Source organism: Hippocampus comes, unplaced genomic scaffold (assembly GCF_001891065.2).
Source record: "Hippocampus comes isolate QL1 unplaced genomic scaffold, H_comes_QL1_v1.1 scaffold22, whole genome shotgun sequence".
Taxonomy (NCBI): Eukaryota; Metazoa; Chordata; class Actinopteri; order Syngnathiformes; family Syngnathidae; genus Hippocampus; species Hippocampus comes.
Genome location: NW_017806175.1, coordinates 1,881,117 through 1,894,612, shown reverse-complemented (window position 1 = coordinate 1,894,612; position 13,496 = coordinate 1,881,117). Strand labels below are relative to the sequence as shown.

The 13,496-nt window shown below is 43.7% G+C and overlaps 1 protein-coding gene across 3 annotated transcripts in view; it reads left to right on the top strand.

The window, feature by feature from the left end:
- The window catches only part of celf5a (cugbp, Elav-like family member 5a), a 101,222-nt gene extending 87,958 nt beyond the window's left edge, over window positions 1–13,264 (top strand). For 2 of the 3 annotated variants that reach the window (XM_019897012.1, XM_019897010.1), the window contains exons 6-10: window positions 3,652–3,864; window positions 4,821–4,922; window positions 6,776–6,919; window positions 11,256–11,434; window positions 12,515–13,264. In XM_019897012.1, coding sequence (XP_019752571.1) covers window positions 3,652–3,864; window positions 4,821–4,922; window positions 6,776–6,919; window positions 11,256–11,383 — 587 coding nt within the window. In that variant the 3' untranslated portion in view covers window positions 11,384–11,434; window positions 12,515–13,264. The remainder of the gene's footprint in view (window positions 1–3,651; window positions 3,865–4,820; window positions 4,923–6,775; window positions 6,920–11,255; window positions 11,435–12,514) is intronic. The other variant, XM_019897011.1, reaches the window with a different exon arrangement.
- Window positions 13,265–13,496: the final 232 nt, after the last annotated feature.

Genomic DNA, 13,496 nt, shown 5'->3' with positions numbered 1-13,496 from the left:
CTGAGAAAAAAAAAAAAAAAAAACACTCAAAAAAATACACTTTTGCCAAATTTGCACATCATCATTATTAAATGTGTGTTAAAAGGAGAAAGATGCATCAAAGCGGCCAGCGCGCGTAGCTATCAGTCGTCAAATACAAATAGTTTTCTTGGTGTGTCAGCTTGTCGAAGAAAGCTACTTTATTATTCATTTCGAGTCATTTTCCCTTTGGTTTCCCCCCCGCCCCCCCCCCCAAAAAAAAAACATGCATCACTATTTAAATCAGTTAGATGAAAGCATCTGTTTTGAGTGCTTATTACTTGCTCCAGCGGCAGACAGTCCTCGTGGCTGTAATGACTCTCAGACTTTCCATTCCTGCTTGATTTGAATGTATAATTAGCATAATAAATACTTTTGTCACACGCCCAGGCTCCTTTTTGCCAGGCAATCACGGCAAAAAGCGGATCAAGACTCCCCGCCCACCCCCCCCCATCTTGCGAGAATGCGAATGTAAATTTGCTTCTATAAAATGAACTGCACGTTTGCGACGTAACAATGAAAAGTACCTTTGAGGCAAGCTTGAATTTTTCTTTTTTTCCCAATGTTGGTATCCCCTAATGGTTGTGAAGATCACATTACTTTAAAGTCCATTTTTATTGATAGCGCGCCAATTCATAACAGATAAGTTATCCCAAGGTGCTTTCTATATGAAGCTGGGCTCGAATTACACTACAGTACCACATCGGCAAGCACAAGGCCAAGAAAAATTCCCTCTCTCAGGCAGAGCTCATCAACCTTTTTAAAAATGAGAGCTACTTCTTAGGAAAAGGTTAATGCGAAAGGCGCCCGTTTTAATACATGCAAACATTCGAAGTGAAAAGGCAAGGCAGAGCAGCTTTATTTATATGCCACATTTCATACGGACGCTAACTCAATGTGCTTCACGTAGTGAGAAAACAACATTTAAAGGAAATCAAATTCAAAACACCCGTGACCCTCGTGAGGATAAGTGGGTCAGATGGTGGATGGATGGATGACATTGAAGACAAAAAAAAAATATAGACTTTCAGGCGTTTTGAGAGCCAAGTCGAGAAATAAAAAGTAGTTTGCCAAACTTAATTATAGAAGGTACAGCGCAAGAGGACGTTTTCGGAAAGATTGATGATAGAAATGCTCGAAAAGACCTTAATCATAACTAATGGAGATAAAGAATAGTTTTTAACTATCTGTTGGCAGCTTACTCCACTTGTGTGCAGCATAACAGCTAAATGCTGATGCACTATGTTTGATTTTCAACTCTGGCTTCCACTTTTGCTAACCTGGAAACCCTACTGGGTCGATATTCCATGAACATTTGTTTCATGTCGTAAGAACCTAAGCCATTCAGTGACTTATAGATCAGTAGCACAATTTTAAAATATATTCTACAGCTGAGTGGGAGTCAAATTGAAATCTTTCGAAAGAGAGTAAGATGATCTCATCCTTTTGTTCTGGTAAGAACCTTTTTAATGCTCGTCTGGCGGAGTCCAGTCAGAATACAATCATTGAGTCTACTGAAAATAAAAGGATGGATAAGCTTATTTATCCTGATCTGCTTGGAACATGCAACCCTTCAGTCGGGATATTTTTTTCAGATGATAAAAGGCAGTCCAAATTGTGCCCCAAGTGTAGATATAGCCACCAATATTTTCCAGCAGCTCCTTAACCCTCTTGAGTATTGACTCCACCAGAGCTTCAAAGAATCCTCCTGGACTCCTCCTGTTGCTCCACATTGTCACCACTCTATACACTTTGTACAAGCTATATTTACTGTCTTTCATTTGCTTGTTTTTAAGTTTGCAACTATGCCACATTCTTCCTTAGAATTTCAGATTCTATCTATACGTCGCCACCACAGGAACAGAACTCCGTTGGAAATGAAAAACCCCCTGCAGTCATGTATGTTATGTGGTGCATATTTTACCTTAAATTTAAATGACCAAATTTGGTTCTTTGGGCTATGTGCTGAGAATTTATGGAAATAGAACTTGGCTGTAAGCAAGGAAAAGCAATTCCGCATGGATATGTAGATGCTGTTACTCAGCGGTGGCGATGTACACTATATTTACCATACCATTAGCATAAACCTCAATGTGTGTGAAACAAATGTGATTGTTTACCCTACGTGGACCACCTCTCATATGGGGGTACTCTGCCAAAGCACCACCTCGACGGGAATACGACGTGCTGTACGGAACTGCACAACCCCCCCTGACCCCCCACCCCAAACCCCCACCGCCTCATTCCCGTCCAATCAGGGCTACGGTTTCTAGATTGAAAGGTGGTTCTCAGGGGAGCTGTACTTCAGCGAGCGCGGATGCTTCGCCACGAAGGCGGCCCTTTTTAGAGAGGCCATCACGCCGTGAGATTCTGTTCAAAATGGGTACTTTGGCATTCCCGGCATAATTGGAAACACTTTCCCAAGGAGGGCCCTTTTAAAATGCATTGCATGAGAGGGAGGGGACGGCGAGCAACCAATTTCGATTCCGCTCATGAACCATCCTGCCTCTCAGGCATGCGCCATATATGTTATGACTGGCACATTTGTCAAACTGCCAACTGTTGTTTTGTGTGTTATTTTTTTTTCCCCCCCACAAGTAAAGTGACATCTTTTTGTTTTCGCAACCTGCTTCCCCGGGCACCCCTCTAATCGTTTCCATCAAGTTTCTGTTTTCCCCCTTCGGAAGTTGCATGGTAGTTTCATCATGTCGAGCAGCGGGGGCTCACGCAAACACGGCGGACAGCCTCATTTTTCACAGGTTCACTTCCTCAGCCATCTTGCCTGATGTGTCGTGACGAATAGCGGATATGTGACAGGCGCGTTGTCGAACCCGTGTCCTTGCATTAGCCAGGAAATGTGCATGCCTGTGCAAGACTCGATGCACAATGCTGACAGTGTGTGCGTGTGTGTGTGTGTGTGGCTGTGTATTTATGTACATACACACATATGTGTATTTATATATATATATATAGTATTTTCCGCACTAAAAGGCGCACCTAAAAGCCCTTCCATTTTCTTAAAAGCCTACAGCGTGCCTTAAAATCCGATGCGCCTTGTGTATGGTCATTACGGTATATTTCGACCCCAAAATGGCTCCTTGCTCGAGACATGCTGACACCGCAGAGTTCAAACTTAAGGCGATCGGTTACGCAGTTGAACACGGAAATCGAGCAGCGGCAAGAGAGTTCAACGTTAACGAGTCAATGTTTTTAACTTGCTGTTGGTTAAGTGAACTGTGTTGCTGCTTTATTAACTAAGTTTGACTGACATCTGATCGTTCTGTTGGCATTTCCTTGAGTGTCGCTCCATCTAGTGGATGCATTTTATATTGCGTCTTATAACGCAGTGTGCCCAATGTATGAAAAAAAATTACAAAATAGTGGAAAATACAGTATATATATCTATATATATCTATATATAGATATATATACAAATCTGCAGTTGCCAACTGTATTGAGCAGCACAGTAGCCAAGGCTTTAAGCTCATCTGCCCCACAGTTTTGAGTTTGAGGATTTTGTGTGGTTGTTTTCCATTATATGTAGGATGTACCTTGACTGCTAAAAAAGAGCACCTGTAGTTTTGAAGTGTACTCTTTATTAATTTGAATTGGTCTGACATTGTTCCCTTTTAGGCCTGAGTTCTCCACCAGCCAACATCACCACCTCCGCCGTGCCCAGCATCGTCACGCCCATCGTCAATGGATTCACCGGCATCCCTCATCAGCCCAACGGACACCCTGCCGTGGAGACGGTCTACACCAATGGCCTGCCGCCTTACTCCACCCAGAGCCCCACCGCCGCCGACACCCTGCAGCAAGCCTTCACCGGTGTACAGCAATACACAGGTGAAATTTCCCATCTCTCTTACCAGCAATTTTTAATCGTTTTTAATTTTAAATGTACCACAGACTGTGACCCTGACTGATTTTATGTCATTTCAAACATCAGCAATGATCCATCAAAGTGCACCAAATCGACAATACCACTGGGGGGATATATTTTCACTGCATTTCAAGCGACCGAGCATCGCACATCTACCAACGTGCTGCAACAGAAAAATTGCCACCCTGTATCTGGTTTTGAGGCTGTATATACACAGTATGATGAACTGTGTTATTTGTGAACCACAAAAACGTGGCATGATTGTCAAGGAAGAAGCAGAGAGTTCAAAAAAGAGAAAATGAGCAATAGAGTGGGGATGTTTTGAGAGGCTGTTGGCAATAATTCTTTACATAGTCGCTCGATGCACCTGTGTATTTCTGCAACAGAGACTCTTTGCGCTTTGCTTTCTAGCCATAGGTACATAAACATTGTTGGGTATTATTGTAAAACGAGCTATTTGTATCCTCTATTGAATCGTTACTGCTGGCGGCGTGGTGGTGGCTGAGTCTCGCTTACGCCTAGAGAACCTGGAATGCCGATCACCTGAAATTCAAATTCCAAAACGAGTGGCCGACGGTGTCTTGAAAACCATTTGCTGAAGCCAGCACGCTCTGCGACAGTTCACTCTATTTCGGCCGCCTCAGTGTCCGGTGGGCCTAAAATGGGATCTGCAATTTGTCCTCTTTCTTGCAAGAATTAAATGAGAAAGACCATGGTTATTACAGTCATAACAGACTACAAAAAGTCACCAAAACTGCAACCCACACTACACCACTGCCCACCTCCGATCCATATTGAGATGGTACCATCACGCATCATCAGGGAGCATCACGCTCACGTGTTCCGCTCGTGTCGTGGACCGTAGCCCTCCGGACTGCCATCCACATTTTCACGCCACACCTCTCCCGTCCTCTCATAGCGATCTACCCGGCCACCACGCTGACTCCCATTGGCCAGACGCTGCCTCAAGCGCCCCAGGTCATCCAGCAGCAGCAGCAGCAGCAGCAGAGAGAAGGTGAGGGTGAGAAAACATTATTACTTTTATTTTATTTTTTTTAACACACTAGATTTATAAACCACGACGAGAATGAGAGAGCAATATTGCTTCGGCACTGTACACATCTCATTCGCACATATTACGAGAGAAGAATATTACCCCCTCATTCTCTCTCTGTGCAATAGATAAATAAAGTGGCCACATGCAGGATACCATTCACAGCTCATCTCAGGAAATGGAAACAGTACATCTAAAAGATGAGGGCGATAAAACACTGGTAATGTTCTGAGATTGTGTGGATAGATAGAACATATAACTACACGTATAGACAGAGCAGAGCCGGGCTATTTCGTCAATAATTAAAGAGAGAATTTTTTTTCATGCTTGGGATTGGGAATGGCGGCAATATAACACATAGTGACAGAGTAACTCACATTTCATAATCAGCTGCCAATTTTTCGGGATTATTATTTGATGTCAAAGAAGGAACACAAGTGATTTGGCGTGGTCTGACAACAAAATGTCTGCCGTCAAGGGACTGCAGACATTAAGTTTCATCAGGTCTGGTGGTTGGTTTGCAAAATTTAATGGGATTGTTATTTTATGTTAAAGAAACTTTATTGATTTTCAATTCTAGTATAGGACACAAGATAGCAAAGATGCCTCGGGCCAAAAATGAAATCATTCCAATTACTTGTCATACCTGCTGTGAGATGACTGATGTCCTGCAATGTCAAAGCAAGAATGCTCTTGATTTGAACACGTCTGTGACACAGGAGTTGCATTACATAACCTAGTAACAATTTACATTCACCCCTCCTCATTTGGGGATGTGTCAAAGAAAGAATACTTTTGGTTTTAATTGACATTTCACACAAGACTGACAAATGTGAATATGTCAACTTTCCAGCTCGGATATACATGGTTAGAGTCACAGCTTTTCAGTAAGCCACAATAATATTATTCCTTCATTGCAGAGGATAAAGAATATATGAGTATGAGCAGAGTTATCTGTCTACATGTGTTGCTCCACTGTTTGTGTCTAATATATGTTGCTTAAAAGGTTATAGTGTTGAGACACCAATGCTAATCGTTAGCTCGTCTGTGGCATTTTGCATTCCTTGCTAGCATTAAGCTAAACAGATGAAACTGTCGTTTTGAATGCACAAAAGTGTCATACATTTTTAATATGTGGTTCTAGCCGTTCGTACATACAGTACATACCATAATATCCACTGCTGACAAATTCTGTGCATTTCTTTTCAAGCATTTCGGGATATGGCAAAGCAAAAAGCGCTAATGACTTGGAATCATCGAGGTGGCTTTGGTCAATTGCCAAACATCGACACTTTTCCGTTTCAAACCACTACTGGATAGAATTGTTGACAGTCTTATCTAGACATCCTGGCAATGTTGTGTCATTGAAGAAATCCTATTGATTTTGGATGCAATTTGACGCAAAATTATAGATTGCCGAGGTCAAAGATAAAATCTTTGTCTTACCCATATTTAAACTCGTTGGGGTTATTGATGGGTGTTGGAGCGGGAACACGATTGATTTTGAACCTGCCGTACCTGAGATATGTTGGGTCAAATGCCATAATTGCTCAGGTTTTATGTGAGGTGCTGCCGTTGGCGATATATTTTTTTCGAGTAATTCCCTCTTTGCTAATCAGCATTATGCGGACGCCGCGCTTTTCTAGTTGTCCAATCTCTCTGAACAGAAGTAACATTGCCTACTTTCCACGTACCAGTAATGTAGTGAGTCCTCCTCCTAATATCTCACCCCAGGAAAATGACTCATCTTCATGGACTCGACCTGAAAAAGTGCACTGCAAATACTCAAAATACTCAACAGTCAGTCTGTCTTTCTCCAGGTCCGGAGGGCTGTAACCTGTTCATCTACCACCTGCCGCAGGAGTTTGGAGACAACGAACTCATGCAGATGTTTCTGCCCTTCGGCACCGTCATCTCATCCAAGGTTTTCATGGACCGGGCGACTAACCAGAGCAAGTGTTTCGGTGAGTTCGACAGCAATGCTTAATCAGTCACTCGCTTGCTCGCTTTTGGCACTGAACGCAATCCGGTTATAAGGCCAGCAACCTTTACAACAAGGGCAGGCAACTTTTTTCTGTGAGAAAAATTCTAATTTATTAGTTTTTATGATTAATGAAGGCGGCACGGTGGTCAACTGGTTAGCATGTCGGCCTCACAGTGCAGAGGTGCAGGTTTCGAGTCCGGGTTCGGTCTTCCTATGTGGAATTTGCATGTTCCCCCCGTGGCTTCGTGGGTTTTCTCCGGGTTTCCTCCCACATTCCAAAAACATGCATGGCAGGTTAATGGGACACTCTAAAATGTCACCAGGTGTGATTATGAGCGTGAATAGTTGTTCGTCTATTTGTGCCCTTCGATTGGCTGGCAACCAGTTCAGGGTGTACCCTCGCCTACTGCCCAAAAACCTCTGAGATAGGCTCCAGCACACTAGTGACCCTCGTCAGAATAAGCAGATTAGAAAATAAATGGATGGATGATGAATGCGTAGCTCGTATGAGTCACTTTTTCACTGAAGCTGCATTTTTCAATTCGAATCGACAACTCGACATACATGTGAACTCCAACAACAGTCCTGTAGCTGTCGGTAGAGTGTCATTTTCCCCTTCTGTGACATAAGAATGCTAATGCAATAGCAACACTGATAGCAATGCATATTTTCAAAGCAGTGTTCCCATGACTGCCTTTCGACAATTTTGACTGATCTTAATGGACCCACAGAATATTGTGTTCTGTCACAACATGAAGAGTAGACTGTTCTTTCACCAGACAGTTTGTTTCTAGCTTTAGTAATCAGCAGGAGAACGTGGGTTGATTTTACCAAACACACTGAGGAAAAAAAAAACTTTTTTGACCTGGTGTCCTTCATTTACTCCATGAACGGTTATCTATCATGATTCATACTCTGTCTTACGTATACAGACCCCATTCAAGTATGACGTTCCTAAACTAGTCCACTTTCACTCTGTAATCTATATCTTCTACTCAAAAGCTGTGCTGTTCTCAAATTTAAAGTGATGTAACGCTGCCATCTACTGCAATGTGTTTGTCATTACAGTTTAAAAACGAGCTGGCTGAGCATCTCTTCCATGCCCACATGGTGAAAAACCTTATTTGACAAATATGCACGGAGTTAACGGCTGGATTCCATAGCAGTGAATGAGTTAACTGTGTGTACCTTTATCAGTAATGAAGATTCAGATGAAATAATTACTCAAAATCAGCATGTTCAATTTCCAGCTCGAGCAAAAAGTAAGTGGAAATAGTGAACTTATTTTCACAGAATCTTTTGTCACACTCTCTTTTCATTTCCGGCTACAAGATCCCAGCGAAAGGAAAATAAATGTCCCCTCGGTATGAATGACGTTTGTATGAAAACACCACAGAGGGAGCACATTTGTCAAAAACAAAAATGGTTGCAGATTGCGATGATGACGACTGACATGAAGAAAACGATCTTGGCCCCCGACTGACCTGCGTTTGCATCTTGATGACGGCGGTGTTTTGGCATCGGCCCTGTGCACATTGCGATTGCTCAATATGGATACTCTACTGTATGTACACGGTGGAGCCCCGTGAGCCGTGATGTCGTCGATCAGGATCCATATCCGTGTTTCCGTGGGACCGCATGACCTCACCGCCCCGCTGGTGCTGCATCAGCATCACCGTTCGTTCACCCCAATATCTGTCAATACTCTCACTACTGAGGTTGATTCATGCACACGCTGCCCCCCCCACCTCATTTAGCTCTGTCAGCCTACACGGCGCAACCTGCCCTGCGGCTTATACAAACTTTAAGGAGCCACGCTGGTTCTGTGTGTGTGTGTGTGTGTGTGTGTGTGTGTGTGTGTGTGATGTGGAGGGGGAACAAAGAGGGTAAAGGACAATTATAGATCAGCATTTGTTTTCACTCCAGGGGCCGGATTGATCAGCAATCCTGCCTCCCCAGGGGAATTTAACAACATATAAATTCATGAAAGAAGACCTATTTGCAGTATTGACGTATATACTATGCGTTTACAACATAATGTTATGCCTGAGGAAGGAGCGGCAACACCGATGTAATTAATCTGGAAAGGGGAAAAAGGAGGGAATGAACCTGGATTGATGCTGAGCAAAAAGGACAGGAGTGGCTTTTACACTGCATTGTATGCGAAAGAGGGCAACAAGGAAAGGGGGGGGGGGGGACGTTATTTTAGCAACTTCTAAGTGCAGTTTCATTGTTCTGTGTGAAAAAGGAAAACGCAGAATTTGAGTGGGGAGTCCAACCCGCCCTGTTGTGCTGAAAGCAATTATCCAACACATATTTTAGACCAGTAGTTCTGGAGCCTATCCCAGCGGTCTTCGGGCAGTAGGCGGGGAACACCCTGAACCGGTTGCCAGCCAGTCGCAGGGCACACAGAGACAAACCACCATCCGCGCTCACACTCACACCTAGGGACAATTTAAAGTGTTCAATCAGCCTGCCGTGCATGTTTTTGGAATGTGGGAGGAAACCCGAATACCCGGAGAAAACCCACGCAGGCCTGGGGAGAACATGCAAACTCATCTATCAACCGCTGCGCCGCCCCCTCACGGTTGCATATGTTCATTGCGTTGAGCGTGAGCTGGTGTTTGGAAACTGTGAAAAAAAAAGTGACGCAACAATTACAAAAAATATCAATATCGTCATTGATTAGTTGATATCGAATCAGCAATCATCGCCTTAGCGTCAACTCCAAAAAGTATGGAGTCATTCAACCCCTGACTGAAGCGAAAGTGCACACGTTTGCGTCAATATCCTACCTTCCGTGGTTTCTGTGTGATAGGCTGTGGTGGATAAATCTCGGATCCACTTAGGCCACAGATGTCAAACTCCCGTCCTCAAGAATTGTTATCGGGCTCCTGCAGAACTTGCCGATAAGCCGATCAGTTGTGTTGGAGGAGGCAAAACACCGAAAACATGCAGGATGGCAGCCCTCGAGGACCAGAGTTTTACACCTGTTGACTTGGACGTACTGGAAGGAGAGACGAGAACTGGCCCTTCTTTGCTCTCTAGCACAAATTGCCACCTTCCCCACTTCCTTCCGCCCACCTGCCTTTCCTCCACGGTGTATCTATGCATCCTCGTCACCCTTCCTTCGCCCTAATGGGCCGAGCGAGAGCCGAGCAGGCCGAGCAGACATGTCTCCCATGTGGCTGAGGGGGAGAAAGCAGGGGCAGGGGGTGCACGAGGAGAATCTCCTGCTGTTTTTCACGGGTCACTGAGTGTTCCTAATGACACCCAAGACGCAGGGGAGCGCATCAAGCGGAGACACACTCCGCTGCAGTTTCTGGTCACTGACTTCTCAAGGCTTTATTTTTACACATGATGGAAACAGGATGTTTAGTGCAGGTGACGATGGTGGGTGGGTGGCGGGGCTTCTGGTGGTGTTGTGTCTCAGGCAGAGTCATGTTGTATTGGAACACTTTCACCAATATTTGGTCCACCCGCACAATCTAATGAAATAGAAAGTTTGCGCTTATGAAGGTAACTGTGTAGCTCATTTATAATGACTGTATCATTTCCTTGCTGTCCTGTGAAAAACAAATGTCCATTTTTTGTAACTTTTTAAATGTTCATGGGGTGTCCATGTTTCAGACATTCCATGAAAGTAAAAAAAAAAAAAAATCAATGACAACAAGGCACACCCCTTTAATTATGTAAACCTTTTTTAAAACATCACAAAATGGGCAATTTCACCTCCGGCCTTCCTGTGTGGAGTTTGCATGTTCTCCCCGGGACTGCGTGGGTTTTCTCCGGGTACTCCGTTTTCCTCCCACATTCCAAAAACATGCATGGAAGGCTGATTGAACGCTCTAAATTGTCCCTAGGTGTGAGTGTGAGCATGGATGGTTGTTCGTCTCTGCAATTGGCTGGCAACCAGTTCAGGGTGTCCCCCGCCTACTGCCCGAAGACAGCTGGGATAGGCTCCAGCGCGGCCCGCGAATCTTGTGAGGATGAAGCGATCAGAAAATGGATGACTGGATGGACAAAATGGCCATACATGTTTTTCACAACAGCTGCGATTTGTTCTTTTCCATTTCAAATGTAGTAACAAAATTGAAAAAGTGACTCTTGTTTGTGACGGAGCGAACACAAAATCAAAAAAATATATATCACAAATATTTCACTATTCATTTCAAGGCTCGGCTCAAATATACACCACATGACTGTGTTTGATTTTAAAATGTGATTCTTCATGTTTGCATGATTGGTTGCCAAGCGAAAACAGAAAGATAAATGAGCCACAGATTATTCATCATGGTGCACATTTTTTTCGACAGGCTTTGTGAGCTTCGACAACCCCGCCAGCGCGCAAGCAGCTATCCAGGCCATGAACGGCTTTCAGATTGGCATGAAAAGGTTGAAAGTCCAGCTAAAGAGACCGAAGGATGCCAGCCGCCCTTACTGACACAGCCTATCTTTAGTATTCACCGCAGCAGCAGCAGCAGCAGCAGCACAGGTATGTTGGGGACGTCCATATACTCACAGGACATTGCATTAGGTATAGCTTCACAGTCACGCAGAGATACGGTTGATAGATGTCCACACACCCCCTGTTGAAATGCAAATCATTTCAAAACTTTTCATACGATACAACTCGACTGAGGCAGCTCAGTGGGCCAGTGGTTAGCGCGTCGACCTCACAGTGCGGAGGACGTGCGTTCGATCCTCACTTCGGCCTCCCTGTGTGGAGTTTGCATGTTCTCCCCGTGCCTGCGTGGGTTTTCTCCGGGTACTCCGGTTTCCTCCCACATTCCAAAAACATGCATGGCAGGCTGATTGAACACTCAGAATTGTCCCTAGGTGTGAGTGTGAGCATGGATGGTTGTTCATCTCTGTGTGCCTTGCGATTGGCTGCCCCGGAGACAGCTGGCATAGGCTCCAAGCACGCCCTGCGACTTTTGTGAGGATAAAGCGGATCAGAAAATGGATGGATGAATGGATGGATGGACAACTCGACTGAAATTCAGTTATAATATTGCGGCGATACAATGTGGTTACTCAGCCTCTTATAATTAGCACAAGGCTGTGTTCAGAATTACATTCATGCTCAAGTTCAATATCTCTGATTAACCCCAGATAAATTTCAGATGTTCCGAGTCGCCTTTTCCGTACATGTTTTTGTTATCTATTGTTATGTATGTCTTTTTGGGGGGGGGATCGGTAACATTCCTACTGGAATGAGTTTGATATTACAAAACCAAGCATTTGAACAGGGGTGTGTAGACTTTTCATCTTCGGTAAATGGAATTTGGTGATGCTAAAGTTATTCTGAATGTGACTGCCAATGCTTAATACGTTTAGGTGCCGATCCCCCCCCACCCCCCACCTCATTTTTTTCATGCATGCAAAGCAACCAGCCGGCATGTTAATTATGAGACATTCTGCCAACGTTATGATTGACAAAGATCAATTGGTATGCCAGCTTGCATTCGCCCCCTGCAGACCATTGCACTGATGTCATCAAGCCATATTAAAGCCTTCAAAGCTGAACAAGTTGACCAGCCCTCCAATCTGAAAACTGTGCTCTATTTTTCAGGTTTTAGACGACACGTGAAGATATTTCGGAGGGGCTTATCTCTTCTCTTTTTCTTTTTTTTTTCCTCGGAAAGCAACATATGTTGTTGTTTTTTGTTTTTTTGTTTTTTTTTAATGAACACGTAAGGATTCTTTGGGGGGGAGAGAGACATATCAGCATTTACTTATGAAGACTTAAGTTGTGTCGGAACGAGACGAGGAGGCTCGTCGTCGGGGGATGCTAACAGATGGCACAGTGCGAGAAAGGAAGAAAAAAAACTGGAAGAAAAAAAAAGAATCGAAAAAAAGACTTGATCAACAGAACTTTTTTTTTCTTGTTGAGACTTGAATTGTTAATGAAGCAACAAACTAACAAACAGGAAAAAAGCAGCAACGACAAATAGATTTCTATACGTATTACATATTCTATACACATATATATAAATGAGAGATGCGCTTGTGGCTTTTACTGCTCCTTGGACAAATGAGGGTTCACAAAGGCGAAGACGGGGAAACGGAAAAAGGCCGTCTTTCTTCTTCACCCTCTTTTTCTCGTGTCGTCACGCAGCAAGCGCAGCGCCACCAGCCCCGGAGGAGGTCACTGAGGTTTCCGTTAGCGACAGTACAACTGAGAATCTTTCACCCCGAAAAGGGACCAAAGGACCAAACACATTTGTATTGTTCTGAATCAGTAATGCATCGTATTCATTCATGAGACTACCGTACTACTAATGACATTAAGGAGAAAATTAGCTTCAGGTTGCAAGAAAGAGAAAAAAAAAAAAAAGAGAATGATTTTTTTTTTTTTTTTTAACGAATGGGTTTGAGAATATTAAAAAGAAAACATGAAAAAAAACAATACTATTTTAATAGTGTAGACTATGTGGGTTAGATATTGTTATGGGCACAAGATCATCTTCATCATTTTTTACATCCTGGGGAATTGTATCGGGGAAAATGACATCACAAGTGAGCCGCCATATTGGTATTGCGGAAAACATGCC